General features: G+C 57.0%; 8 protein-coding genes across 8 annotated transcripts; 5 read left to right on the top strand and 3 right to left on the bottom strand.

The window, feature by feature from the left end:
• The first annotated feature begins 94 nt into the window (after positions 1 to 94).
• Positions 95 to 2,349, top strand: F5144DRAFT_145925 (uncharacterized protein). Its single transcript, XM_066782426.1, has 4 exons — positions 95 to 358; positions 520 to 1,105; positions 1,161 to 1,456; positions 1,510 to 2,349. The coding sequence occupies exons 1-4, from the start codon at positions 227 to 229 to the stop codon at positions 2,173 to 2,175; spliced, it is 1,680 nt and encodes a 559-aa protein (XP_066647294.1). The 5' UTR covers positions 95 to 226; the 3' UTR covers positions 2,176 to 2,349.
• Positions 2,350 to 3,424: 1,075 nt separating this feature from the next.
• Positions 3,425 to 9,663, top strand: F5144DRAFT_482857 (uncharacterized protein; the record flags this gene model as incomplete). Its single annotated transcript, XM_066785359.1, has 2 exons — positions 3,425 to 3,598; positions 3,676 to 9,663. 2 exons carry the CDS (start codon positions 3,425 to 3,427, stop codon positions 9,661 to 9,663), a joined length of 6,162 nt encoding a protein of 2,053 aa, XP_066647293.1.
• A 1,091-nt stretch (positions 9,664 to 10,754) lies between these two features.
• On the bottom strand, positions 10,755 to 12,644 carry F5144DRAFT_528425 (putative zinc finger in N-recognin-domain-containing protein; the record flags this gene model as incomplete). The annotated part of the gene is made up of 3 exons (XM_066786881.1): positions 12,385 to 12,644; positions 12,264 to 12,318; positions 10,755 to 12,215 (listed from the first exon to the last, which is right to left on the bottom strand). The coding sequence occupies exons 1-3, from the start codon at positions 12,501 to 12,503 to the stop codon at positions 10,755 to 10,757; spliced, it is 1,635 nt and encodes a 544-aa protein (XP_066647292.1). The 5' UTR covers positions 12,504 to 12,644.
• Positions 12,645 to 12,716: 72 nt separating this feature from the next.
• On the top strand, positions 12,717 to 15,847 carry F5144DRAFT_507235 (MCM2/3/5 family-domain-containing protein). Its single transcript, XM_066786485.1, has 3 exons — positions 12,717 to 12,988; positions 13,052 to 15,431; positions 15,508 to 15,847. The coding sequence occupies exons 1-3, from the start codon at positions 12,984 to 12,986 to the stop codon at positions 15,766 to 15,768; spliced, it is 2,646 nt and encodes an 881-aa protein (XP_066647291.1). The 5' UTR covers positions 12,717 to 12,983; the 3' UTR covers positions 15,769 to 15,847.
• Positions 15,848 to 16,074: 227 nt separating this feature from the next.
• Positions 16,075 to 17,026, bottom strand: F5144DRAFT_590928 (HAD-like domain-containing protein; the record flags this gene model as incomplete). Its single annotated transcript, XM_066790208.1, has 2 exons — positions 16,075 to 16,878; positions 16,958 to 17,026. The coding sequence occupies 2 exons, from the start codon at positions 17,024 to 17,026 to the stop codon at positions 16,075 to 16,077; spliced, it is 873 nt and encodes a 290-aa protein (XP_066647290.1).
• Positions 17,027 to 17,292: 266 nt separating this feature from the next.
• F5144DRAFT_564715 (60S ribosomal protein uL18) lies at positions 17,293 to 18,831 on the top strand. The gene is made up of 3 exons (XM_066788439.1): positions 17,293 to 17,484; positions 17,611 to 17,648; positions 17,707 to 18,831. Exons 1-3 carry the CDS (start codon positions 17,482 to 17,484, stop codon positions 18,569 to 18,571), a joined length of 906 nt encoding a protein of 301 aa, XP_066647289.1. The 5' UTR covers positions 17,293 to 17,481; the 3' UTR covers positions 18,572 to 18,831.
• Positions 18,832 to 20,508: 1,677 nt separating this feature from the next.
• On the top strand, positions 20,509 to 24,322 carry F5144DRAFT_483265 (uncharacterized protein; the record flags this gene model as incomplete). Its single annotated transcript, XM_066785382.1, has 4 exons — positions 20,509 to 20,563; positions 20,696 to 22,739; positions 22,791 to 23,536; positions 23,592 to 24,322. The coding sequence occupies 4 exons, from the start codon at positions 20,509 to 20,511 to the stop codon at positions 24,320 to 24,322; spliced, it is 3,576 nt and encodes a 1,191-aa protein (XP_066647288.1).
• A 927-nt stretch (positions 24,323 to 25,249) lies between these two features.
• F5144DRAFT_564705 (uncharacterized protein) lies at positions 25,250 to 27,241 on the bottom strand. Its single transcript, XM_066788438.1, has 2 exons — positions 26,387 to 27,241; positions 25,250 to 26,320 (listed from the first exon to the last, which is right to left on the bottom strand). Exons 1-2 carry the CDS (start codon positions 26,829 to 26,831, stop codon positions 25,584 to 25,586), a joined length of 1,182 nt encoding a protein of 393 aa, XP_066647287.1. The 5' UTR covers positions 26,832 to 27,241; the 3' UTR covers positions 25,250 to 25,583.
• Positions 27,242 to 27,264: the final 23 nt, after the last annotated feature.

The raw sequence follows: 27,264 nt of genomic DNA, 5'->3' as shown, positions 1-27,264 counted from the left end.
GGGTGGTTCTCACCGCGCTGTTGGCTCCCGGGTCTTTGGCCCCGCAAAAGACACGTCTAGATAGATATCCCCGTCATGGCCTCTCGCTTGTGAGGTCCTGGCACATACACATTGCGCTTTTTAACAGACTCTCGCTTTCATTTAGCTACTCCTCGAGTCAAGAGACTAGCCTTACCCCTACCCACCTATTTTCTGTCTCCTGCATGCTTCCAACCACCGCACCAATATGGATGCTCATTCTATGTCCGTCACCAGCGCTGCACGCAAGAAGACGTCAAGGATATACCAGGACCTCAAAACCACCCGGCTTTACTGCGCCTCGCCAAGGAGACAGAGTATTATGGATGAGGTTCTGAAGGTGCATAACACCCATCGCGAGAGTAGCCCCTCGATTCCGTCATGTCCATGAGCGGAATCCATGTTGGGATCACTCTCACAATGCACAACTGGATGATGTGTCGTAAAGTCAATTTGAGGAAGTGTTGGAACTTAGTTAGTACTAGCTAACACGCGTTGTAGCTCGAAAACCTCGACCCAAGTAGAAGACCACATATCGGCATCGTTGGTGCTGGCTTCGCCGGACTTCGGTGCGCCGACGTGCTGCTCCGGAATGGCTTCCGCGTCACAATATTGGAAGCCAGGAACCGTCTTGGCGGCAGGATCTTCCAAGAGAGGCTGCCTAATGGCCATTTGATAGACATCGGCGCTAACTGGATCCATGGTACAACTGAGAATCCCATCATGGATTTAGTCAAGGAGACCAAGACAACGGTTGGCGTCTGGGATAGCCATTCGTGTGTTTATGACGAGGATGGGCAACTTCTTACCCCCGAAGAGGGAGAGAAGTACTCGACCCTGATGTGGAACATTATCGAGGCCGCTTTTGAACATTCTAACAAACATGGCGCGAATATCGACCCTGGGAGGTCCCTACTAGATTTCTTCCAGGAAGAGGTCGTGAAGAGGATACCAGACAGCCAAGAGGGTTATCAGAGGCAAAGGCGGATCCTCCTTCAAATGGCCGAATTATGGGGGAATTTTGTCGGTAGTCCTCTCAAAACCCAGAGTTTGAAGTTCTTCTGGTTGGAAGAGTGCATCGAGGGTGGTAAGACACAAGCTTCTGACCCCCTTCTTGGCATACCTTTGCTAACTGATCCCAGAAAACCTCTTTTGCGCAGGGACATACAACAAAGTCTTGGAGAAGGTTTCTCAGCCGGCCATCGAGGGCGCGGATATCCACTACCAAACCCGCATTTCCGAGATCTACGGCAAGTCTTCAACAAGAAAAAACATGACCAGGGTTAGGACTACCGAGGACCAAGTCTTTGAGTTTGACGAGGTTGTCGTCACTTGCCCGCTTGGCTGGCTGAAGAAGAACCTGCAAGCCTTCTCCCCGCCTCTCCCTGATCGGGTATGCCAGGGAATCCAAAATATTGGCTATGGCAGCCTAGAGAAGGCCAGTCCCACCCCATCACCAATACCAGAAATACAAAACTTACCCTCTCTTAGGTCTACATATCCTTCGGCACCGCCTTCTGGCTCACGCCATCCCCAACCGACAACCGCATAGTCCAAGGCTTCTGCCAATGGCTCGCCCCCAATTACGCCCCCGACTCCAACCCCAACCGCCACCTCACCGAGATCGTCGAGCTGGGCTCCCTCGGCGCCGCCGCCCACCCAACCCTCCTCTTCTACCTCTACGGCGACCAATCCCACCACCTCACCACCACCCTCCGCTCCCTCCCCTCCCAAAAAGACCGCGACTCCTTCCTCCATGCCTACTTCAAGCCCTACTACTCACGCCTCCCCTCCTACGACGAGTCCAACCCAGCCTGCCAGCCCACGGCGTGCTTCGCGACCGACTGGCTGGGCGACGAGCTCGCGGGCCACGGCAGCTACAGCAATTTCCAGGCGGGCCTGCGCGAGGGGGACAAGGACATCGTCGCGATGCGGAATGGTGTGCCCAAGGAAGGGGTGTGGCTGGCGGGTGAGCACACCGCGCCCTTTGTGGCGCTGGGGACCGTCACGGGGGCGTATTGGAGTGGCGAGCATGTGGGGAGGAGGATTGCGCAGGGGTATTGGGGGGCGAGGGAGAGGGAGAAGGAGAGGGGGGTTGGGGTGGTGGGAGTGGTTGGAGTGGTTGATGGGGAGAAGGGGGGCGAGGTGCAGGGTTAAGGTTGTTGTGCTTTGTTTGGTGGTGTTGTCTCCTCGGTGATTTGGCGATGTCGGCTTGCTTTCGGCTTAACGGAGTTAGGTACTTGCAGGCTAGGTAATTAATTATTTTCGCGTCGTTACAGCGATGCGATCTTTGGGAATTTGAAGCATTTGATTGAGGACCAACCCCAGAATTTCCTCTGTTTAAGCTTTGCCGCCTCCTTGCGATCCCATCGAGATCTGGGGTCATCTGATCATCTGATCCGGAGGAGCACGGCATTGGCTCTTTTGGCCAAGAGGGCAGCACGACTCGCAATACCCAGAGTCATGACGGCAAGGCAGCAGTCGCCGTGGATTGGATAATTCAATCATTGCCCCTTGCTCGTGTATGGCCACGTCGGATCTGAGGCTCGGAGGAGACCTGGGGCCTGTTTTCGTTGCATTTCCCCTCTCTGTCTGCCCAATATCAATTTGTTGTTTTTCGACCTGTCATTGAGCGGGAGCTTCCATCTTGAGCTTTGAAGTGGGCGCATCCAGAAGGCGGAGCACCGACGGTTGAGCCTGGCACAGTCATGCAGTCATGTCGTACGAATCTGGAGCGTCAGAGCACCCGATGTGGGCCATCAACCCCCTGTAACTTACCCCACGCCTCACGCTAGTGATAAGGCCGATCAACTGATTGGGCTCTCTGCCCAACACCACAGAGCAACTCAACCGCCGCTTGTCACGGGTGGTGGTTGTCTTGCACCAGACACCGACACCCTGCTAACTACGTCGCCCATTCACCTTCCTTCATCAAACCCCTCGGTCGCTGGTTGACTTTTCCCTTCCATCACACAACACAACCACGACATTAATTGTGCTGTCTCACCCGGCGCCTTGTGTTCTGGCAACATAGGCTTTGTTTTTGTTACCGAGCTATCTCCATCTTTGCCGTCATCCAAAGAACCTTACTCTGACGACCTAGCCCATTTTTGGAACGATTTGGGGCCGAGCACCGATCGATCTCTGCTAAATGACGACGCCCGCCTCACCATGAACTCTTCGGACGGCCTTTCACGTCATCAGTTCTCGACCTTGGTGGACGATTAACTAATCCGTGGCGCTTAAAACGCACCAGCCCGCCCCTCTTCCAGGTTCTCTTCCATCTCGCCCCGAGTGCCTGCGACTTCACCCACATACCTTCACCTTCGATTCACCCCACGTCGATAGGTAACTTTCATCCCACAATTCAAGGCGACTGTCATAACGCCGACCCAAACGGCCCATCATGGCATCTTTCTTCCAATCATTTCGCAGCTCGTCGATGGCGAAGCAGTTACTTCGCTTTGCTCTTTCGCGACTGGACCTACTCGACACCCAAGCCCTTGATTTAGAGAACCTCGACTTTGCCCTTGGTCGAAATACGGTTCTAGAGTTTCGGGATGTTGGACTAATTCTCCAGGTAGGTTTTCTGGGTGACTCTCTAATGTGCCTCCTGCGTCTCGCGCTGTATCTGGGGGTTGACACACTTTTGCGTAGAAACTCGAGAGGCTTTTGGGGCTGCCCCCAGCCTTCTCTCTCCAAAAGGCCAAGGTCCTCATTCTCCGCGTCACTATTCCCATGGACTTTTACGCCAGCCCCATCACGGCCGAAGTAGATGGCGTCGACATTCGCTTGAAAATCGCATCGAAAAAAGAGAAGGGCCGGCAAGACGCCGGGAAGAGAAGCAAGGGCATGGCCGGTTCTGAGACCGTGCCGACAGCTGCGGACCTTGCACAGTCCTTCTTGGAGACGCAGCCCGTGGCGGAGAAGGAGGAGTTGGAGCAAGCTCTCGCCGCCGAAACCCAGGATCTTGCTGCTTCCATGGCTGCTAGCGAACCCGAAAGCGACGACGATTTGCCGGTTGGCACTGGCCAACCCCTTTCGCTCCCCGTTTTCTTGACCAATTTCCTGCACGGCATCGTGGATAGGATTCAGATTCGCGTACAGAGTGTTACATTTCAGGTGGATGTCGAAGTTGCGGTTGATTCCAGTTCCCCAGTTCCGGAGCCCGTCACTTTCCAGCTATCCCTGGATAACATCAACGTGGAGGGCGTAACTTCAACAGCAGAGACGCCAGACGAGGGCCCCGCAATCGTGCACAAAGAGGGCAAACGCCATGTTTTGCTCCATAACATTCGGGCGGCCTTGATCACCGAGGCAAACGTTTTCTCCTCGTTGGCTCGGTCAGCGTCGATGCCCTCGTCCTCGGCTTCGCGATCCCCTGTGGTCCCGCGCTCGCCCGTTCATAACGAGACCACCGCCTTTTCTCCATCCGGGCTGTCCCGCAGTGTCGGCTCCGGTGCAATGGCCGGTTCAAGAGACAGTTCCGATGGCCTCTCGCAAAGCCAACACCTACAGGACAGCGAAGCTGCGTTCAACATCCCATACGATTTTGGCGACAGCAACGAACCAAATGAGGCTGACGAAGCGTCGCCCCTGTCTACCCCGAGGGCCTCTCTTTACCGCGGCTCGCCCCCGCCAACCATCACTGATCATGCGAAGTCGGCGGTCCTCGAGCCTTCGCCTTTAATCTGGTCGACCGCGGAGCGAGAGGCGCGATCGGAGCCATTTCTTCGCCCTCCTGAAGGATTCTCCCTCTCCAATGATCCGTCTCCCGCAGCTTCCGTTCATTCCAGCTCCACAAACCGGAGCTCAGGCAGCTCGGCGAGAGACGATTTGGCCGAATCACACATATACAGCCACGAGGATGCCGAGAGCATGTATATGAGCGCCTTTTCACAGACGGGGTCCCAGGGGCTGCGCACCGGCATGCCGGGCGCCTGGGATGCCTTTGATGACGCGGAGGAGAACGAAACTGAAGCTAGGCCGTCCACATCAACCCAGGCGGCCCCCTACGATGGGTCCTTTGAACCACCCCAACCGGATCGAATTCCTTCGCCTGAGCAGCCATCTCAAGACCCCAAGGTAAATTCCCCCAGCTTCTATGCACAGGATTCTTCAGCAGGGGAACCCGAACCCCCACAAGACGACATACCCACCCCTCGAGGGCCGACGCGCCTGGTAAAGCAGCTCCTATCGCTGAGCGCTATCTCAATCTACCTTCCGTCGAGCCACAAGCAGGTCAAGGTCGATACCCCTGGTGGCGGCAGGTCAATATCGCCAAACATTCCGGGGGCTTTCTCGATCCATTCGGCGGCCGCTATGAGCCCCAAACTTACGCCCACCGACGAACCAATCGCAGAAACAACGCCCATCGACCCATCTATTGAAATCGTGCTGAAACCCGTAGAGATCCAGTTCGACGCATCAATTGGGTTTCTCCTAGCCATGGTTGTCGCCCGGCTCCTTGAAGCAGCTCAAGGTGGGTCGAAGGATGCTGTGGGCCCTACAGCAGCGAAGCCGCCTTCGGCATCCCCGGATGTCAAAGTCACGGTCGAACAGCTGTCCGTCCTTTTCCTAGAGAAACTTGCAGGCGTCGCCGATGTTCCTCAAAGGTTCTTCGAGAAAAGCACGCCAGACCTGAGCTCTGATGTACTCCTCCAAGCTCAGCTTGTTGATCTCATGGGTTCAGTCTCCCATGACGGCCCGCAGACGGAGATGAACCTCAGCATCGAGAAACTAAAGTTTGGGTATGCGAATGACGACATCGTCTCATTTGACCGCTCTGTTCTCATGTTCGAGTCTGTTGCAAACACATTTCCCTCCGCCGGTCAGGATATCTCGGTCAAGGCGACGATGGGACCCGAGATTTCGCGGCTGGAAGTCAACACGCTGCCCCTCTATGTCCAACTTGATCTTCAGAGGCTTGACGAGGTGTTCGGCTGGTTTGGCGGGCTCAGCAGTTTCCTTAACATGGGGGCTTCCATCACCGCAAACACGTCGAGGGCCGACAAGAACCCGGCCAAGCAAGTTCAAAAACCCAAGGGTGTCCGGTTTGACGAGCCGGTCCACCCCGATGACCAAACCATCACCAGGGGGAACAAGACCGACTTGCGCATCAACGGCCTCCAGGTTGATGTATTGGGCAAGGATTGTAGTGTGATGCTGAATACCAGCGCATTCAAACTGGTCAGCCGAGAAGAAGGCATCGGGATACATCTCAGCAGGATACGACTATCAGGACCATACCTCAAAAATTCGAAAGCCGACCCCCCTATTGTAAGCGAGGTTTTGGATACCAGAGTCGAATTCCTGCCGTTGCCCCGAGCCAAGGACCTTGAGAGGCTACTCCAACTCATCACTCCTTCTAACTACAAGTTTGACGAGGATGAAGACGAAATTATGGTTGACACGCTACTGAGGCAACGCAGAAAAGGGTCTGTCCTTTCCTTGGCCATCGGTAAGGTCAGATTTGACGCAGGTAATCTGACACAGCTCACCTGCCTCCCAAGTCTGATCGATGACTTGGCTAAGCTCGGAACCGTTGCAAAATATCTCCCCGAGGATGATCGGCCGGGCCTTCTCACGCTATGCCATGTCAAAAGCGCCGAATGTCGTGTTGATGTTGGCGGCCGGTTTGGTGCCGTTCTGACTTCGCTCACCGACCTAGAAGTGGCACACATCTCAATGCCCCAGTTGGTCGCTGTCGCCCTTGGCGAAATCGCGGTTACACGGAATAAGATTGAGGAGCTGGTGGTGACTTCGCCGCCGCCGGAAACTGGCCCTTGCCGGAATCCTCCGGCCTTCATGATGAGGTTGATTGATGACATGGAACCAGTGTTCAAAGTCAAGCTGATGGGATTGTGCTTGGAGTACCGGGTTCCTACCATCATGGATCTTCTAAACCTCGGCCAAGATGTTACGCCGGAGGATTACGAAGCTGGGTTGGCCGCATCCATGGCGAGCTTGGGAGAACAAGCCCATACGGTCATCAAGAGAGCATCTTCGGGGTCGTTGACGTCGACGGGCCAGGCCAAGGCTCCGAGGTCGCTGAAGGTGGATGTCGCCTTCCGGGACTGCCTCATCGGCCTGAACCCCCTCGCGTTGACGTCCAAGTTGACCGTTGCTCTCACCGACGCTCATCTTGAAATGGTGCCAGGGCCGCAGGATCTCGTTGCGGTAACAACTATGAAGCGAGTGTCTGTCCTGTTAATCGACGACATATCCATCTTGGAATCGCACGGTGTCCGTTTTACTTCGTCGCGACGCCCGCCGGTTGTCACTTCTCCACAAGTTGACGAGTTATGTGCAATGGGATACGTCAACATTTGCCAGATCTCGTCAGCAAAGGCAACAGTGACAGTTTCAAGGGACTCAGAAGGTGATACGCAGCTGGAGGTCGAAGTTCGCGACGATCTCTTGGTCCTTGAAACTTGTGCGGATTCGACGCAAACTCTTATCACGCTGGCCAACGCTCTGACACCGCCTACGCCGCCGAGCACGGAGGTCAAGTATCGGACGACAGTCTTCCCCGTCGAAGACTTACTAGCTTCTATTAGGGCGGAGACATTCGGCCGAGCCGAAGGCGAGTACGATCTTGACAACGACTTCGATGTCCCTCAGGAGCTTGGAGATGATGCCGATAGCGACCTGGACTTTGACGCTGGACCAAGCGATAGCCCGCTGAATCTTGACTCGCAGTATCTCGAAGAGAACATCGTCCAGGAAGAGCTATTTGATGCAACATCTAGCTCGATGCTCCGAGAAGGGGCCACCAAATTCGAGGACACGAACGATGGAGTCCTTCTTAGCACAGCTGGCCTAGATAACCCGAGCAGCAGTGGGCTGGAGATCAGCAGCAGTGACCTTTCTATCACAGACGACTACTTCGACAAGGGACCGGTTGGCCACGGCACTGCGCATCGCTGGGACTCCAAGACGGACAGGTACGACCAGCACAATGAAATCAAGCTCCAGCGCAGCCCCTTGAAGCTTCACGTTCGTGATGTACATGTCATCTGGCACTTGTTCGATGGCTACGATTGGGAGCGCACGCGCGAGGTCATCGCCAAAGCCGTAAAGGAGGTGGAGGCGAAAGCATATGAGCGGCGGGCCAAGACGGACCGCAACGGATACGACCAAGAATTCGGCGAGGATGAACCCGTCATTGGGGACTGCCTTTTTAATTCCATCTATATTGGCATCCCGTCCAACCGTGACCCCAAGGAGCTCGCCCAGGCGATCAACCACGGCTTGCAAGATTTTGGAGACACGGAATCGATCGCAACTTCAACTGTCACAACTTCGACACTCCGTGCGGCGGGGCAACGCCGCAGGTCCAAGAGTTTGAGGCTAGATCGGAGCAGGCGCCACAAAATCACGTTCGAGCTCAAGGGCGTGAGCGCCGACGTGGTCATGTTCCCGCCCGGCTCAGGGGAGACAGTTAACTCACTTGACATCCGGCTCCGCGACGTTGACGTTTTCGACCATGTCCCGGAATCGACGTGGAAGAAGTTTGCCACGTACGACATCGACGCCGGCGAACGGGAATTGGGCGCCGACATGGTGCACGCCGAGATCATCACCACAAAGCCGGCAGATACGCCGGCTACCGAGATGGTCATCAGCGCCACCATTCTGCCCCTAAGGCTGCATGTTGATCAAGACGCCCTCGACTTTATCACTAGGTTCTTTACGTTCCGAGACGAAACGGCGCCGATCCACGCGTCCCAGAGTGACGTCCCCTTCATCCAACGGATTGTGGTCAACAGCATCCCGATCCAGTTAGACTTCAAGCCAAAGCGAGTTGACTACGCCGGCCTGCGCTCGGGGAAAACGACAGAGTTCATGAATTTCATGATCCTCGAAGGCGCCCGGCTAGTTTTGCGCCGTGTCATCTTGTACGGCGTCTCTGGGTTCGACCGGCTCGGCGATCAGCTCAACGATATCTGGACTGCCGATGTCAAGCGCAACCAACTGCCCGGCGTCCTCGCTGGCCTGGCACCCGTACGCTCCCTCGTGAACGCCGGGTCCGGCTTCCGGGACCTGATCGAGATCCCGATCCGCGAGTACCGCAAGGACGGCCGGATCGTGCGCAGCCTCAGGAAAGGTGCCACCGCCTTTGCCAAGACGACCGGCACCGAAGTCGTTAAGCTCGGAGCCAAGCTCGCCATCGGTACCCAAAACGTCCTGCAGGGCGCCGAAGGCCTGCTCGTACCCCAAACCGGGGAGAGCAGCAGCAACGCGGCAGCCGTGGCCGCTGTGCTTGGCGATGATTGGGACGAGGCCGAGTACGAGGAGGAAATCAACCGCAAGTTCAGCCTGTACGCGGACCAGCCCCTCGGCATCGTCCAGGGCGTGCGTGGCGCGTATGCCAGCCTGGCGCGAGACCTGTCGGTTGCCAGGGACGCCATCATCGCCGTCCCCGCCGAAATCATGGAAAGCGAAGGCGCACAGGGCGCTGCGGCCGCGGTGCTCAAGAAGGCGCCTACCATCATCCTCCGGCCGGCCATCGGCGCCACCAAGGCCATTGGGCAGACGCTGCTGGGCGCGACGAACTCGTTGGATCCGATGCATCGGAAGCGGGTTGACGCGGTGAGTTTTTTTCTAGTTCTTTCTTTCTTTGCGTGGCCTACCTTGTGCTAACTAACTGTCGACAGAAATACAAGAAGCATTGATAATCGGCGCCGCGGCGTGGTCGAGTAATGGATGGGGAACGCTGGGATAGGAAGCATCATGGGCTGGAGTTGGAGTTGAGAGGATATTGTCGAGCTTTATGGCGTTTTGTGTTTCCTGTATGCTCTCACGAGTTTCGTCTCCGGGAAATTCTGTTTGTTTACCCACGCACCCCATTTCCTTTTTCTTTCTTTCTCATCATCAGAGCATCTCATATACACCCCCGGATTCACATACCGCATTTTCGTTTCACCTCAGTAACGGAACGAGAGTTTGCATTAGATTGGCGCCGGAAGGATTGGGGATAGGATGCGGATAGGCTACTTACTACATATGATACGCATAGCATCTCCTGCCATGGTCCTAGATGGGATGGGATTGGAAGAGGGATGGGTTGATAGATGGGGCGGAGATTGGAGATTGACCTAATTATGATATGTGCTTTAGTAATTTGGCTTTGTGGATGTGCGGTGAGTGACTTGTTTGCTATTGGGGAGTAGAATGGTGATGGGCTTAGTCTGCTAGGTGGGAGTATACACGTTGCGGTCCGTCGAGAACTATAAGGGGTTGGAGGGCAGCGCCATGTACGAAAAGGACGTTTAATAAGTAGTAGACAAGCATGTCGTCTATCGGGGTTGGATGTGGTAGATCTTAATGGCCTGTATTAGCACGAGGGAGCTTATCAAGGGGAGGAGGCACGAAGCAGAGGAACTGAGCGGTTTAGGCCAACAGCCCCTTGATTCCAGGTATCAACTGCAATACATTCCTTTTCTTTTCGGCATTGGGCCTAGCGTTGCAGCAAAGCTATCATCAAATGCAGCCACATCACCCTTCCGTATAATATAATACATTCCCAGCTTCCCAGCACATCCCAAGTTACCGCCGTAGCAAATTGGCTCCCCCATGAGCACTCAAAACTTGATATATGTTGAACGCACAAATCCGGCCATCGTCTCATAAACCCAAGAGCAAGCCAAGCACCGCCAACCCTGAAGCAGCCAACGTCCCATAAACTCCATCCCGTCCCAACCCCAGCTCCCGCCAAAAATCAATCAATCAAATCAATAACCACTCTCCTCCCGCCTCTCATCCCCCCCACCACCACCACCACCACCCGCCCCCTCCCTCTCAGCCCTCGCCCCCGCCTCCCGAATCGCCTCCTCATCACCACGCAGCTTGGCAAAATAGCCCTTGACGTCCTCGGCGCTAATGACCTGCTTGCTCTCGGCAAACTGCTGGAAGAAGGGCATCAGCTTGTCCTTGAGGTGCTGGTAGGCCATGACGCCCTCGATGGCGCGCACGCGGTCGACGTTGCGCAGCGCCGACTCGCCGCGGTCGTACAGGCTGCCCTCGCTGTTGTTGGCGCTGCCGCCATCGGCGTCCGCGTCGCCGTCTTCTGAGGTTGGGGGTTCGTAGGTTTCTTCTTCTTCGAGGAGTTGCGGGTGTGGGGCGAGGAGTGGGAAGCAGGCCGGGCAGTGGCAGAGGTGGGTGCGGAAGGTGGGGGTGAGGAAGAGGGAGAAGGGGGTGGTTGATTCGGGAGGTGGTGGGAGGGTGGTGAGTTTGCAGGTTGTTGACGGGGAGGGTTCGGTGAGTGCTGTTGTTGTTGTGGTGGATGATGGCTCTGCTAGTTCGGTAGTGTCAACTTCGCTCCTGGGCCGCTTAGAGGTCTGGGAGTCAGTTTCGTCGTCGGCTTTGCGCTTCTTGGAACCGCTATTCAACTCTCCGTTGCTGGTGGTAACAGGAAGCGCTGCCGACCTAGGCTCATGTGACGCAGCACTTTGCTTGGAGAAAACGGGCGCCAAAAAGCCGGGGGTGCCAGCATATCTCTTGATCCAGGGATGGGCCTCGACACATTTGTAGCAGAGAAAACTCTCGAACTCGTCCTCGGCTGGAAAACCTGGGGGAGGCGGGGGGTCATTGTCGTCCTCATCTCCTCCTTCACCCGCTGTCTTCCCATCCTTCTCCGTCACCTCGGCATCCTCGTTAATAGTCGGAAGATTGCCGTTCGTATCCTTGGCCTCTGTCTTTACTTTATTCGCTTCCAGGCCCTCGAACCAGTTCGGGCCTAGCCCGACCACACACCCAGGATGCCACCAATCCTCGCCACAGCCCCCCGTCTCGTGTGTGCCTAACCCGAGGCATTGAAACATGGTACCCTTTTGCTCGAACGGGTCATAATCACACTCGCAGCCGCAGAAACGGTTTCGGAAGTTCTGGTTGTACTTGTTGTTCGGGTTCGGCTCTTCCGAATGGACGCCTCCCTTGGTATTCGTTTCCGGGTTGATGCGCAAGTTGCACGGGCTGGACTCGGGGAATCGCGTCGTGCCGCAGTCGCATGTGAAGTTTCGCTTGGTGAAGATCTCGACGAGGGTGTGCTCGCCGTGGCACTGGACCGAGCAGGCGTAGCAGACACCGGCAGCATTGTATGCATCTGAGGGGTCGGCGGGCGGAGGATTGCAGGTTAGGCAGGCAAAGACGCTCTGTCGGAGAGGGCCAAGGGGATTCGTGCAGTGTTCAATACTCTGGCAACGCGTTAGTCAGAGTTGGGGCGTTCAAGGCGATGATCGTACATAGGGCAAAGCTTCGCGGGCATCGGCCTCGAGCTGCATTTGATCTCGAATAAAGCTAGAAAGAGACAAGTTAGACTTTCTTGAACCAACACAAGGCTTTACCCTATTCAAAAACACATACTCAGCAGCAGTTTGCGAATCATCCGATCTTTGCGAAATGCTATCAGTTCGCGCTTTGGTACGCGCCACAGGCGCGTCGCCGCTATCCGCCACAGACGGTTGAGGAACAGAAGAATGCATTGTTGTGGTCAGTCGACAGAAGAGAATTGTTAGGTTACTGCCAAATTATGGCATTCAACTGGTATCAAGGGCTAAGAGGGTTCGTTTTGAGAGGTGATGGTTGATGTTTATCTTTTGAGAGAAAGAGGCGTTGGAGTGTCAGTTTCAATGATACACTGTGAATGCAATGCCGGGAAGTGGTATCTTATCGAAGGACCCCACCCCAAGCAACCACTTTACACGACCACCCCAATCAGGCTTAGCGGTGTCGCGAAAGCGCGTTGCTCTGAACTGAGTGGGCGACGCGAAAAACAGGGGGAAGCAAGCAATTCGACGCCCAATTCCCGTCGGTTTGCATCCCTCCACTCCCTCCGCACAGCCCCCGAGATAATCACCGTCGCCAGTGCTTCTGCACTTCAACTTCTGCAGCGTCCGTCTCTGGCTGAAATACCTTGAGTTTTTTTATTTATGAACCCATAATCTCCAGGAATATCACAAAAAATGAGGTATGTTTACATCCCAGTTCCCCCGCTTCTCCATCCTCGAGCCGCACCCTGACATAAACCCAGTTCCCCGCTTCGCGAACACCCCTCCTCGGCGAACCGAGGCATGCCACCCGGTAGAGCCGGCCGGAAGCGCGCCCGCAATAATGGTGACGATGCCGCTTCCTCGGTCGGCGGTGCGTCGAGCCCCATCATGCCCTCCTCACCACCCGCCTTCAACATTGCACATGGCGGTGACGACGAAGACGACATCGAGGAGGACGTCGAGATTCAAGATGACATCGACGACCTCGATGAGATGGCCGAGGACGATGTCGACCTGTTCCGGGAGGGCTTTGAGCGAGATTACAACGACAGGGCCGACGATGCGTACGAAGGGGTCGACCTCGATGACGAAGGTGACTTTGATGCCATGAATTTGGGGGACAGGCGCCGCTTGGAGGCCCAACTCAACCGCAGAGATCGCGAAGTCGCCCGGAGGCAGCGCATCCCCGCTGCCTTCCTGCCCGGCGAGGACGATGACCGCGATATTGACCTCACGGCCCAGCCCCGCCGCCGCAGGCATCGGTACGATGAGGATCCGGATGAGGACATGGATGGCGACATTATGGACGAGGAACTCTCGCTAGAAGCCTTGCACGATGTCAAGGCTTCCAGCTTGACCGATTGGGTGGCCCAAGCAGCTGTGCAGCGGACCATCAAGAGAGAGTTCAAAGCATTTTTGACCGAGTACACCGACGACAGCGGCTCCTCAGTCTATGGCAACCGCATCCGCACGCTTGGTGAAATCAACGCCGAGTCTCTAGAGGTATCATACGACCACCTCTCCACCTCGAAAGCCATCTTGGCCTACTTCCTTGCCAACGCCCCGGCCGCCATGCTCAAGCTGTTCGACCAAGTAGCCATGGACGTTGTCTTGCTCCACTATCCCGACTACGAGCGCATCCACTCCGAAATCCACGTCCGTATCTTTGACCTCCCTGTTCACTACACCCTCCGTCAGCTCCGCCAATCGCACCTCAACTGCCTTGTGCGAGTCAGTGGAGTCGTGACGAGGCGGTCGGGTGTTTTCCCGCAGCTCAAGTACGTCAAGTTTGACTGCGGCAAGTGCGGCATCACCCTGGGCCCTTTCCAGCAAGAGTCAAATGTCGAAGTCAAGATTTCATACTGCCAGAGCTGCCAGTCCCGCGGGCCCTTCTCCCTCAACTCGGAGAAGACCGTCTACCGGAATTATCAAAAGCTCACTCTTCAGGAGTCTCCGGGCACCGTTCCCGCGGGGCGCCTTCCCCGGCATCGCGAGGTGATTTTGCTCTGGGATCTCATTGACAAGGCCAAGCCCGGCGAGGAGATCGAAGTCACGGGTGTCTACCAGAACAACTACGACGCTCAACTGAACAACCGCAACGGCTTCCCCGTTTTTGCTACCATCCTCGAGGCGAACAATGTGGTCAAGTCGCACGACCAGCTGGCCGGTTTCCGCATGACCGAGGAGGACGAACACAAAATCCGCCAGCTATCCAAGGACCCCCATATCGTCGACAAGATCGTCAACTCGATTGCCCCGAGTATCTACGGGCACACCGACATTAAGACGGCAGTCGCCCTGTCTCTCTTTGGTGGCGTGGCCAAGAACACTAGGGGCGCTCATCACATCAGAGGTGACATCAACGTGCTACTCCTCGGCGACCCGGGTACCGCCAAATCCCAAGTCCTCAAGTACGTTGAGAAGACAGCCCACAGGGCCGTCTTTGCCACTGGCCAAGGTGCCAGTGCCGTCGGTCTCACGGCTAGTGTCCGGAGAGACCCGTTGACAAGCGAGTGGACGCTCGAGGGTGGCGCGCTGGTGCTCGCCGACAAGGGGACCTGCCTGATCGACGAGTTCGACAAGATGAACGACCAGGATCGTACCTCGATTCACGAAGCCATGGAACAGCAGACCATTTCCATCTCCAAGGCCGGTATCGTCACGACCCTTCAAGCTCGTTGCGGTATCATCGCCGCCGCCAACCCTATTGGTGGGCGCTACAACTCAACTATCCCCTTCTCTGCCAACGTCGAACTCACTGAACCCATTCTCTCCCGTTTCGACATCCTTTGTGTCGTCCGCGACACGGTAGAGCCCGAGGAGGATGAGCGACTGGCGCGCTTCATTGTCGGCTCCCATAGCCGCAGCCACCCCATGACGAACCACCACACCCAAGGAACGGCGGCCAGCAATGGCGATTCAATGGACGTCGAGGCCGACTCGGCGCGCACCGACACGCAATCCACTGCCGCGGAACGCAACAAGGAAGGCGAGATCCCTCAGGAGCTGCTGCGCAAGTACATCCTGTACGCGCGTGATCGCTGCTCGCCCAAGCTCTACCACATGGACGAGGACAAAGTTGCCCGCCTATTTGCCGACATGCGCCGCGAGAGTTTAGCGACGGGCGCCTACCCCATTACCGTATGTTATCCCTACCACTTTTCTATCCCCTCTTCCTCGAGCCCGATCAAAACATACTAACGCCTAACCTCCGTAGGTCCGTCATCTGGAAGCCATCATCCGCATCTCCGAGGCGTTCTGCCGCATGCGACTATCCGAGTACTGCACCTCGCAGGACATTGACCGCGCCATTGCCGTCACCGTCGAAAGCTTTGTGGGTAGCCAGAAGGTCAGCTGTAAAAAGGCGCTCGCGAGGGCCTTTGCCAAGTACACTCTTGCTCGGCCTGGTCAGGGGCAGCAGAGGAGGGGTGGTGCTGGGAGGGGGAGGGGAGGGAGGCAGGGGGTTGTTTCGGCTTGAGGTTTTTTGAGGTTGTTGTCTTTTGGTTTGTTGGGTTGTTGGGGGCGTTTTGGGGAGGGTATGATTGCTGTGTGGTTTCCATGAAGCTGAGAAGATGAATGTCGGTGGTTTGACAATGAGGTGATGACGATGGGAACAAATAAAGTAACCCTTTTTTTACCGAGACATCGGCAATGGAATTTACGTTTGAAACATAACTCATGATACCATTGAGCCAAACAAGCTTAATTAGGGTATTCCATATAATCCTCATAACAACCCCAGCACGCTAAGAGCAAACCCACCCCAGGTTACCTACCTAGGTATTCAAATCTTAGCCTTGCTTACCTTATAATTCGGCTTAATAGGCACCTTGGGGTGGTCACCCGCCAACGCCAACCCCGTCACCCCCTCCAGCGCCTCGACCGCCTCATAGGCCCTCCCCAACGGCACCCGAATAGTCCCAAACCCAGCCGCCTTAGCCGCCTTCAAATTCTCCCCAATATCATCCAAAAACACCACCTCCCCCGCCGACACCCCCTCCGCCCACCCCAACGCCCGCCCCCTCTCCGAATCCGCATTCGCCCTCGCAAACTCATCCACCCTCCGCAGCGCCAACCGATAGATCTCCGGGTCCGGCTTCCGCAGCCCGACATGCGCCGACGACACAAACACATCAAACAAGCTCCGGAGCGGATCCTCAAAGAAATCCCCGCGCGAGTACTCATGCTCCGGCGGGAAAATAACCGTGTTGCTCAGCGCGGCCACCACATACTCGCCGCTGGCCTTAAGCGCCTTCAGGGCCGGGAACATCCAGGGGTCGGGGGCGCGCGCGGAGGACATCATATCGAAGAAGAGCCATTCGCCGTCGAGGTTGGGGAGGGGCGGGACGGTTTGGGGGAGGGAAGGGTTGCGGGCTTGTTGGGCGCGGTAGAAGGCTTCCCAGCGGGCCGGGTCGTGCAGGTCGCGGTTGAAGCCCGCGAAGAAGGCCGCGTCCATGGGGATGGAGCCTGTTTCGAGCCGGTGCCAGAAGCCCGAGGGGGCCGTGCGCGAGATGGAGTAGTTGATCCAGCCGGGGGGGATGCCTAGGCTGAGTTCGTAGTCGAGGATGGATTGGAAGGGGGAGATTACCTGGGGGGTGGGGTGTTAGGTTGGGTGAGGGGGAAGGGGATATGGGAGGACGTCTCTATGAGATGATGGCTTGACTTACACACACGCCGCCAATGTCAAAGAGGATGACCTTTGGTCGTTTGTTGGAGGGAGAGGTTATGGTTGTCATGTCGTCGATGGCTTCGAGAATGACTTCAACAGGGAATTCTTCAGAGAGCATTACAGACTACCGCTACGTGATTCCACAATTGTGACACCAAAAGTTGGAAAGTAAACAAGTCATCATCGTGAGAGTGTAATCAACCCGGCGCGCGGTGTTGTTGAAGCAAGCCGAGCCGGGGCTAAGCGGGGCCGAACCTCGGCTCAGGTTCCGTTTCGACTGGGCTTGGATGGCACGGATGGAGCCCCCTAGACCCTAACCCTGTACTGAGTTGTCGCTTATGTAAGTTTACTCTCGTCGCCAACCTTGCCCCTCCACACCTCGTCCCCCACCCCAGTCCAGCTTAGGGCTGTGGGGTGAAATTTGGCCCACGAAATATTGCTTGCCCGCGAATTTCGTTCTCGAATTTGCAACCCGTGTGTCGACCTGCCTCAGAACGCATCGTCCATCGACAAACCGCCAAAATGGTGAGTTAACCACGCCGACTCGGCTCCCAGTACATACAGGTGGAATTGGAGAGTCAATGCAAGATGCTTCGGACGGGGGAAATATTCTGAAGCGCAAATTGCTGACTCGGGGATTGCGAAAACCAGGCCTTCCACAAGTTGGTTAAGAACAGCGCGTACTACAGGTAAGTTCTCACCAAAAATAACTTGGGAAATATTCAGGCGAGTACTGACTTTGCGTAGCCGCTTCCAGACCAAGTACAGGCGCAGAAGAGAGGGCAAGACCGACTACTACGCCCGCAAGCGCCTGATCTCCCAGGCCAAGAACAAGTACAATGCGCCCAAGTACCGCCTTGTCGTCCGCTTCACCAACCGCGACATCATCACCCAGATCGTGACTTCCGAGATCAACGGTGACAAGGTCTTCGCCGCTGCCTACTCGCACGAGCTCCGCGCCTATGGCATCGAGCACGGTCTGACCAACTGGGCCGCCGCCTACGCCACCGGCCTGCTCCTCGCCCGCCGTGTCCTCAAGAAGCTCGGCCTGGACGGCGACTTCGCCGGTGTTGAGGAGGCTGACGGCGAGTACACCCTCACCGAGGCCGCCGAGACCGACGACGGCGAGCGCCGCCCCTTCAAGGCCAACCTCGATGTCGGCCTTGCCCGCACCTCCACTGGTGCCCGTGTCTTTGGCGTCATGAAGGGCGCTTCCGACGGTGGCATCCTCGTCCCCCACTCCGAGAACCGTTTCCCCGGTTTCGACATGGAGTCCGAGGAGCTCGACGCCGAGACCCTCAAGAAGTACATCCTCGGCGGTCACGTCGCTGAGTACATGGAGACGCTCGCTGACGACGATGAGGAGCGGTACAAGGGCCAGTTCGTCAAGTACATTGAGGACGAGGTCGAGGCCGACGCCCTCGAGGAGCTCTACACCGATGCCCACGCGGCCATCCGTGAGGACCCCTTCAAGAAGTACGAGAGCGACGCGCCCAAGAAGACCAAGGAGGAGTGGAAGCAGGAGTCGCTCAAGTACAGGAAGAGCAAGCTCACCTACGAGCAGCGCCAAGAGCGCGTCAAGGCTCGCATTGCCGAGCTTCGGGAGGAGTAAATGGCTGGCTTGCTAGGAGGAGATACCGGCTGCATCGTCTAGGCTCATGACTTGTTCTTTAGGAGTTTGATTCACACATTGGGCGGGGGCACATGGGGGTTAATGACCAGGGTTTACCAAAAGCCAATCAACTTCTGAGCATGTGCAGACGAACAAGATCCAAACCCCAGATTCCAGATCTCTTGGCTGGGTCGTGTGATGTAAGAGCCGCTTGCGCGGCGCCACATATGTAAAAACCGGTGTGTGAGATTTTGATGCTGCCATCCGTCCTCTGTAACACGTCTCGGAACGGAACCAAATTGTGTTGAGTGAATCCCGCCGAGGCAACCCGCTTGCCCGCGAGGCGCAGGGTCGCCAAGCAGCGCCAGGGTTCAGTGTACGATTTGCATTGAAATCCACTTGGTTGGCCGGCGGCGGGCCTAGACAAACAAGGCTCGGCTGCTGATGAGGTCATGCGGGCACCGCAGGTGTGAGTGCTTGCCAGATGGGGAGAACGAGCGACTAGGCTTCGTTACCAGAAAGGAACTGCGAGCATCATCACGTACGAGTCTTGCAAGTCTATCTGCAGCATAAGCAACGCTGTTTGCGGGCAAGCATAGTTCCGCCATTCATTTGTCGAGGTTTGTCATCCACTATCCGGCCCTACTATGTTCTTGGCCTGCCAACTTCGTGCTTGGCTAGGGGTGATTAACGGCGGCCTTTCCATTCTCTCGGGTGCTCCGAGTCACGATGGGTGGGAACGAATAATAGCTAGATAAACTATGCTCGCCTCCGCGAGCTTCGCGCTTACATATCAGTCCGGCCGAGTCCGGCGAGTCCGATTTTTCCCGGTGGGCGACGAGTCTGTGTCATCCTAGCCTCCTCCCATGTTGGTTTAGTAGCTGAGGGTAGCTCTCACCACCGCCGCCGATCTTGAGTAAATCGTTGGATGTTCCTCGTACAGCAGTTCCGCAGCGACACAAGAGGTTGCTTGTTGCTTGCGTGAGACAAGGATCGCCGGCTGACGATAGACTTAGTGTAGTTGGACCCTTAAACCCAGGGCCGAATCAACAGTACAGCGCACAAGACAGCGTTGAGCGCGTAGGGTGGCTCGTGGGTGGAAGGATGGATGGATGGTGGTGGTTGCCACTGCTCGCCGCCTTCCTTAAAGGCGCGCTCCACGCCGCCACCAGTTTGCGGGCACGCGGGCTTCGTGCTATGATGCGAGAGAGCCTCAATTTCCGGACTCCGATCTGCAAGGTGGGTGCCACGAGATAGTCCCTTCTTGGCCTCTGGGCATCTCGAGTTGTTTTTACCTATTCTTGCCGTGACATGACACACCATTCACTGCCCTGTCGACTTTACAACCCTTCGTCACATCTGGAACCCTCCCCCGCGCAAAGCAGCCCTCCCCGGCTCACCTCCATTACGTGATCGCACCGCGGTGAACAGGCGTCTCGATCAGCCGTCGGCCTCAACCAGAAAAAGGAGGACTAGAAAAAAATAAAATCAACAGCCCTGTTCGGCGCGCGGCATTGCCATCGGGCAAAGAAAGAAGTCCCCGGATATCACGACCGTGTATTAGCAATCACAGACACGCGAGCAATCGCCCAGCGCATCTTGATTTTATAATCCCACCGGCGACACCAACGACGATATTAATTGAGTTCAGCTTGACCGATGCCATGGCCGTCTCCAGTACCACCATAGGGCATCAGTGACGGAATCCCGCCGACAAAGAGCGCACACCACATACCATACCATACCTTGCCGCACTTGGCCTTTGAGCCGCAGACGATAACGGCCGGATTAATAGGTACATTTTGGACTCGGTTCTCTCCGTTCTCGGTTGGCCCGACGGGAGGCACTGCATCGTGCAATACCTAGGAAACTTCATTGGTGGCGCTTTTTGCCCACGATAACTGTTTCTCGGCCAGCTGTGGTGCGACGACGACAAGATGGAGCACGTTCATAACTTGGACGTGAGCTGGATGACCCACGGAAATCCAAAAGGTTCGCATCCACATCGGGCAGCATCTGCGCATCGGTTTTACTCACCGCCCTCTTGGGGGTTTCCATATGGAAGGGAAATCGTGACGCGGAGCTTCAAAGGGCTTGACTAATCTGGTATAAAAACTTTTGCAGACAAAGTTGCGAGGAATGCGACAGCACGGCCAAGATCGCTCTCCAACTCGGTCCACGACACTCCGGCCCCGAGCCCCGCCCCCAACTCTTCCCCGTCGCCCGCGGTCGATAACAGTCAGCCGGAGCAGGAGAAACAGACGGCGCTGACCCGATCCAACTCGGCCAGGACAACTTCCGAAGAGAAGCGACTACCCTCCACGCCCTCCCCCCAACGCCGAAACTCGTGGTTCTCCAACATCTCGTCCAAGTTCACGTCAGGGAGCGGTGCCGCCCATCAGAGCCCCCCGCAAGCCACCAACGCGTCGCCGAAACCCGCCGAGTTCTCAGTGCCCAAGGTTATTCCAGCCAAGAACGCCGTCCTCCAACATGGCGCGAGACCCGAAGGCGAGGCCCCGTACACACCGGCTCCGCCGAAGTCGTCACAGACCGGTCTGCTGCAGGTCTTCAGGCGCTTGTCATCCTCCAACGGCACCCTCAACCCCAACGTAAAAACACACAACCACGGGCTCGTCGAACGGCGCGTGCTGAACGTCGACCGCCACAGGGAACGCTGCGACATCAATGGGCTCAACCAGGCCAAGCTCCGGCGGGTGGCCTTCTGTGTCGATGTCGAAATTGCGCCTATGCCTAGGTATACCGACGAAACGGAAGGCAAAAAAGGGAGCAAAATAAACAAGGACCAAAAGAAGAAGATGAAGGAGAAGGGGGAGGGCGAGGCGCTGAAGCAGCCCAAAACGATCGAGGCACAAAAAGAGGTGGACGGCGCAGTCAAGATCACCGGCGAAGAATTACCCAAGGAGCCACCCAGAGAAGGCGTCGAATCCAGCAGCCCCCCGAGCCTGAGCATAGACGGCATGTCGGAAAAGGCTGCCTCGACCGACAAGAAGAAAGAGAAAAAGAAGAAGAACGAGGAGAGGAAGGCCAGAAAAGAGAAGCGCCGGAAACAGGCCGAGGTCAACGGCACCATCCCCATGGAACTACACTACGACAGCGACTCATCCTCCAGCGGCTCCACCCCCCGCCCCGGCACGCCCAGGACGCAGACCGTGCCGACCACCAACCCGGTCAGGATATACCGCCGCTGCTGCCAGCTCAGGGAGACGCCGATCCTCCGCAAGATCACGGAACAGCTCATGGACCCGAACAACTGCTCGGCCGAGCCGGGCGTCGTGGAGAGGCTGGACCTCGCCGGCTACTGGATGCAACTGACCGACCTCCTCACTCTCGGCGACTACCTCGCCGTCGTCCCCGTGCGCGAGGTCATCCTCGACAACTGCGGCCTGACCGACGAGGGCCTCCGCGTCATCCTCGCCGGCCTGCTCGCCGCGAGAAGGCCCACCAACAGGCGCCGGAAGCCGCTCAACGCCGTGGACGCCTTGGCCGGCCAGGGCGGCGTGGTCGAGCGCTTGGTCCTGAAGAACAACAAGATCGGCCCCGAGGGCTGGCGCCACATATGCTTGTTTATTTACCTCTGCCGCACGCTGAAGAGCCTGGACTTGTCGGGGATACAGTTCCCTCGGCAGCCCGTGGCCGCGCCTGGGGCTGTTAACGGGAGTCCCACGCTGGCGGCGAGGCGCCAGCCGCAGAACCTGTGTCAGCTGTTGTCCAAGTCGCTGGGGGAGAGGCTCGGGGGCTCGACGCTCAATCTGCTGGGCCTGGGGCAGACGGGCATCAGCGCCGAGCAGCTGGGGCTGATCATCGATGGGCTCCTCCTCTGTGGCGTGAAGCGGTTGGGTCTGGCCAACAATGGCATTGATGCTGATGGTCTCGGGCATGTTGCGCGGTTCCTGGAGGCTGGTCATTGCGAGGGGCTTGATTTGGGAGGGAACGATTTGAGGGATGAGCTCGCCACCTTGGCTGATGCCCTGACGGTAGAGAACTGTCGGCTCTCGGCCCTGAGTCTGGCGGACTGCAACCTCACCCCGTCGGCGCTGTGCAAACTGCTGCCGACGCTGGTGAAGCTGGAGGAGTTCCGGTTCATTGATCTGTCGCATAACCAGGAGCTGTTTAACTCCGACCCGAGCGCCGTGTGCGTGCTGAGAAGGTAGGCTACCCTCACACTGTCCTTCGTAGGCTTTACTGACTGGTCCTATAGGTATCTACCCAAGATGGCGTGTCTCAAACGCATCCACCTGGCAGACTGCGCCATGACGCCGGATCAGGTCATTGCGCTGACCGAGATCCTCCCCGAAATCATCGGCCTCGCCCACGTCAGCTTCCTGGAGAACCCACGGCTCGTCGAGCTCACGACCAACGCCAAGTCGGAGGAGACCCAGGAGGATGCGTGCGCGCTGTTTGCGTCGTTGCTCGCCGCCGCGAGGGTGTCCCCCAGCCTCGTGGCCATCGATATCGAAGTCCCCAGCGAGCAGTCGAGCGACCTCGTCAAGGCCCTGGCCAAACAGGTCGTGGCGTACTGCCTGCGCAACATGGAACTGGCGGCGGCCACGGCTGCGGAAGCGCAGACCGAGGCGCTCGCCAAACATGAGCCCGAGTACCCCCATGCCCTGCAGCGGCTGGTCGGCCACGACGTGACGGTGTCGACGGACATCGACGCTGATGTGGATGCTGCGCCCGATGAGGATTATGTCATTGGTGGTACCGGTGTTGTCCGGGCGTTGGCGTGCTGTCTTGAGAATCGTGGCGATGAGTCGAGGCGGCAGTCGGGCGAGTTCATCCGGGACGTTGAGAACGGCGTGGCTCAACCTCCGCGCGCGGTACCGAGCGGTGGGAAGGCCAAGGAGACTTCTAAGCACTTGCTTCTGAGTGCGAGGAAGATCCGCCTGCGCCTACAGCCGGCCATTGACAAGGCTAAGGCGACGGCGGATGACACACATACCTACCGTATGTTGCCTCTTTTCCTCCCAAACTGTACCACCCCACTAACCCGTAGTCCCAGAACGCCTCATGTTCCTCTCCAACACCCTCAACGGCGTAATCAAGCGCTTCGAAGACGAGTTCCCAGACACGCGCGTGTCCAACTCCGCCGCCAGCACCGTCGACCTCCCATCATCAGAAAAGCCGAACCTCCCCATCCCCAAAATGGCCACCCCCACCCCCGCAGGCGGCGGCAACCCCTCCCTCTCGGACGAAGACGAGCCCGACCCGGCCACCCCCACCGCCATCAAATCGCCCTGCCTCTCGCGCTCCAACTCCCTCCTCTCCCTCAGCTCCAAGGCCCTCGCCCACGAGGAGGGCCGCATCCTGCGCGCGGGGCACAAGTTCCGCGTCGGCGTCGTCGCCGACGGGCCCTTCCGCCCCGAGCACTACGCCCTGCTGACGTCGGGGCTGGAGATGGTGGGGGCGGATCCGAATCATGCGCGCGTGCTGCATGATTTGCTGGAGGAGTTGGGGGATGAGGAGTTGGATGCCGAGGTCAGGGAGAAGGGGGTCGTGGCGGTGTTTAGGGAGAGGAGGGCGGAGATCAGGGCGAGGTTGAGGGCGGCGGATCCGGCGCATTGGGATCGCTTTGTGGAGAGTCAGGAGATGGCGAGGGCGAATGCGAAGGTGGAGGGGGTTAATGGGGTTGGGGGGGTTGAGGTTGGAGGTGGCGGTGGGGGTGGGGGTGCGGTTGGGGGTGTGGGCGTGATTGGGAGGAGGAGTAGTAATGAGACGGCGGTGGAGGATTGATTGAGTGAGCGAGATAATTGCAGGGAGAGGGGGGGGAGGGGGGGGAGGGAAAGGGAGAAGGGGGGTGCTTCAACAATCCCCTGTTGTTTTGTTTTTTGGAAGCGTGAGCGAAGAAGCGGGAGGTTGTTTATACCAAGCTGGTTGAGATTGGTGGAGGAGGCGGATCAAGCAACATACACATACCTGACTCCCTGATTTTTAGCGGGCGTTTGAGTTTGGCGGAGGAAAGGGGGGACTTTGCAGGATGGACTTAGCATGTCGGAGATAGGCTATCTCCAGTTAGTATATAGTATATCACTCTGCTGCGGAGGTCTTAGCATATGCTTTTTGCCATGAGATGGACAATCATAATATGCATGGGAGTTCAGCTGCCCAATCACTGTCGCTGTGGTGTCTTGTTGCGAAGGGGGGGGGGGTTGGGTGTGGTTGTGTTGTGATATCATGCTTTCACTGAATTATGTATTACTTCGCTGGCGATGTTTCTCCTATACCGTTGGGTATTATACACCCCTCACCTGCTGGACTTGTCTACGCTTAGTAGACCGCCGCAGGACCCTTGGGGAAGTTGTTCGCCGGATCGTGTTCTTGTAATGATATCTAAAAGATCCAAATGCTATATATATGTACGCTTTTTCAGAAAATAAGTAAGGTTTTTAAAATTAACGACGATAGCACTGCATTTTACGAAAGAGCATATGTTACCTTGACACAATAACGGCCACTCTCTGTATATTTTCAACCATCTCATCCTATTCACACCCCCCGGTATATCTCGTTCCGAGTTGCATTTACATATTGACCTCCGGCATAGGAATACGTTGTAGCAAGATTTAGGGGATAGGTTGGGACTGCAAGATAATATCACTCCATCCTTGGACACAAAGAAAAAGGGAAAGGTTTGTGTGTGCAAAGGTAAGTTTATTTGATGTCTGCTTGTTTTATTCTATTACATTTTAAGGATCACTGACGTACATGAGAGTAACATGGCCGAGCTAGGATCCTTTCAAGATTGAGACTCTGCTTGTTGACCATGATTACAGCAACACTCGCCAAATAGAAACCCAAATAGTGCACATCTTCAAACTCCCAGGTTATATTAATCAGGATATCATGTGAAGTATACAACCAATCTCTCTTCAACGCCATACCCCGCCCAGTGTCCCTCCATACTCCATTGATGCATAAACGGATATCTAAACCCACAGAAAAAAGCCTCCTCACCAAGCAACCGAATAGGGGGAGAAGTAAGCCCAGAAAGCCCTCACTGCCCCGACGACCCCGTACTACTCGCGGCGCTCGACGGCCTCGGCGGCGGGATAGGCAGCATGACCGCCCCAGAATCCTCCCTCTGCATCGGCACCCCGCCCATCACCATGCCCTGCCCGGCGCCCGGCGCAGACGGCACCTCAGGCGGCACGTCCCCGTTCTCGCCCCCTCCCAGCGCGCCCACGACATCGCCCAGCTCGGCGGCGTCCTCGCTGCCCTGCTCGCGGGCGACCAGGCGGTTGAGCTCTTGCTGGCGCTTCTCGGCCAGGTCGCGGCGCTTCTCGACGGCGTCGACCAGGTCGTCGTCGTCGCTCCAGTAGGGGTCGTCCTCGGGCAGGTGGGGCATGGCCATGCGCTTCCAGAAGCGCAGCTCCTGGCGCACGGCCTTGGCGTCGACGCGGCGCTCCCACCGGGCGGCGTCCTCGTCGTAGCGCCCGCGGAACCCGCGCAGGGCTTCGTTGGCGTGCCCCGCGCGTGCCTGCATCTCCCAGATCTGCTCGCGCAGCCGGCAGTTCTCGGCCCGCGCCTCGGCGAGCTGGCCCCGGTAGCTGCGGTGCCATGCTGATACGTCCCCTACGTGCTTGGCCTTGTAGTCGTGGAACTGCTTGAGCATGGTCGAGATGACGGATGCGTATTGTGTGAGGAGGGCGGCGTTGGCGTCGCGCGAGAACTTGGCTTTTTCGAGCGCTTCTGAGAGGATCGAGATGAGCGTGTCGAGGTTGGATTCTTGGGCTTCACACACACGGTAATGTTAGATTATGTTGATTTGTTGGAGGGGTTAGAGGGGATTTAAATTACCCTTGACTTCATCCCCGGCCGAATCGACCAGCTCCTCGTTCCCCAGAGAATGTGCCCTTGCGCGACTGCGCACGCGGCCAACGCCCGAGACGACTTCTTCTAGGGTGCGCTGGTTGTCGGCCAGTTGGCGGCTCAGCTCCTCGACCATGCCGTAGATGTAGTTGAGCTCGGCTTGGTGGCCGGCTGGAGCGGGAAATGGAACCATGCCGGCGCCGGGCATGTTGCCGCCGTTAACACCATTCATAGCGAGGTGCTGTTGCTGTTGCTGTTGCTGCTGTGGGGCCTGCTGTTGTTGTGGTAGGGGTTGCTGTTTTTGTAATTGCTGCTGCTGTTGCTGCTGCTGGACTGGCGGGGGTGGCTGAGGGCGCACGACTGATGGCGGCGTGGCTGTCTGGGGGTATTGTAGTGGGTCGGTGATGATTGATGATGGAGTTGCGAAATTCATGGTGTTTGTCAGTGCTGCCACGAAGCGCAGGCGCTAGAACCCCTGCAGCTGAACAAGGACAGGGGCTTGGTGTGAGTGGCTGTGGCACTTCAGGGTTTGGGGGGGAGGGAAGCAGCTTGACGTCTTCGATTGTCCGAGGTTCTGGGAAGCAATCGGTCTTTTTACTACATTGATTTGATGGCAGCTTCGAGGTTCCATTGGGAGCCGGCACGAGCTGGAAGTGAGATGGACTTTCCGATGCTACTTGATTGCGATCTGCTCGCTGCATGCCCTGGAAGGTTTAAGGTAACGGTCGAGGGATAGGGTTATGTGTCTTTCGTTCGAGTTCTGATTCGCTTGTCTCAAGCTTGTGGCTTGGCGGAGCTCTTCACTCAACTGCACCGCTGTTAGCACATGGAGCTTGAGTACCCCCAGCATATAAACACGAAAACCC

Source organism: Chaetomium tenue (assembly GCF_020726465.1).
Source record: "Chaetomium tenue strain MPI-SDFR-AT-0079 chromosome Unknown F5144scaffold_2, whole genome shotgun sequence".
NCBI lineage: Eukaryota > Fungi > Ascomycota > Sordariomycetes > Sordariales > Chaetomiaceae > Chaetomium > Chaetomium tenue.
This window is presented reverse-complemented; position numbering and strand designations above follow the sequence as displayed.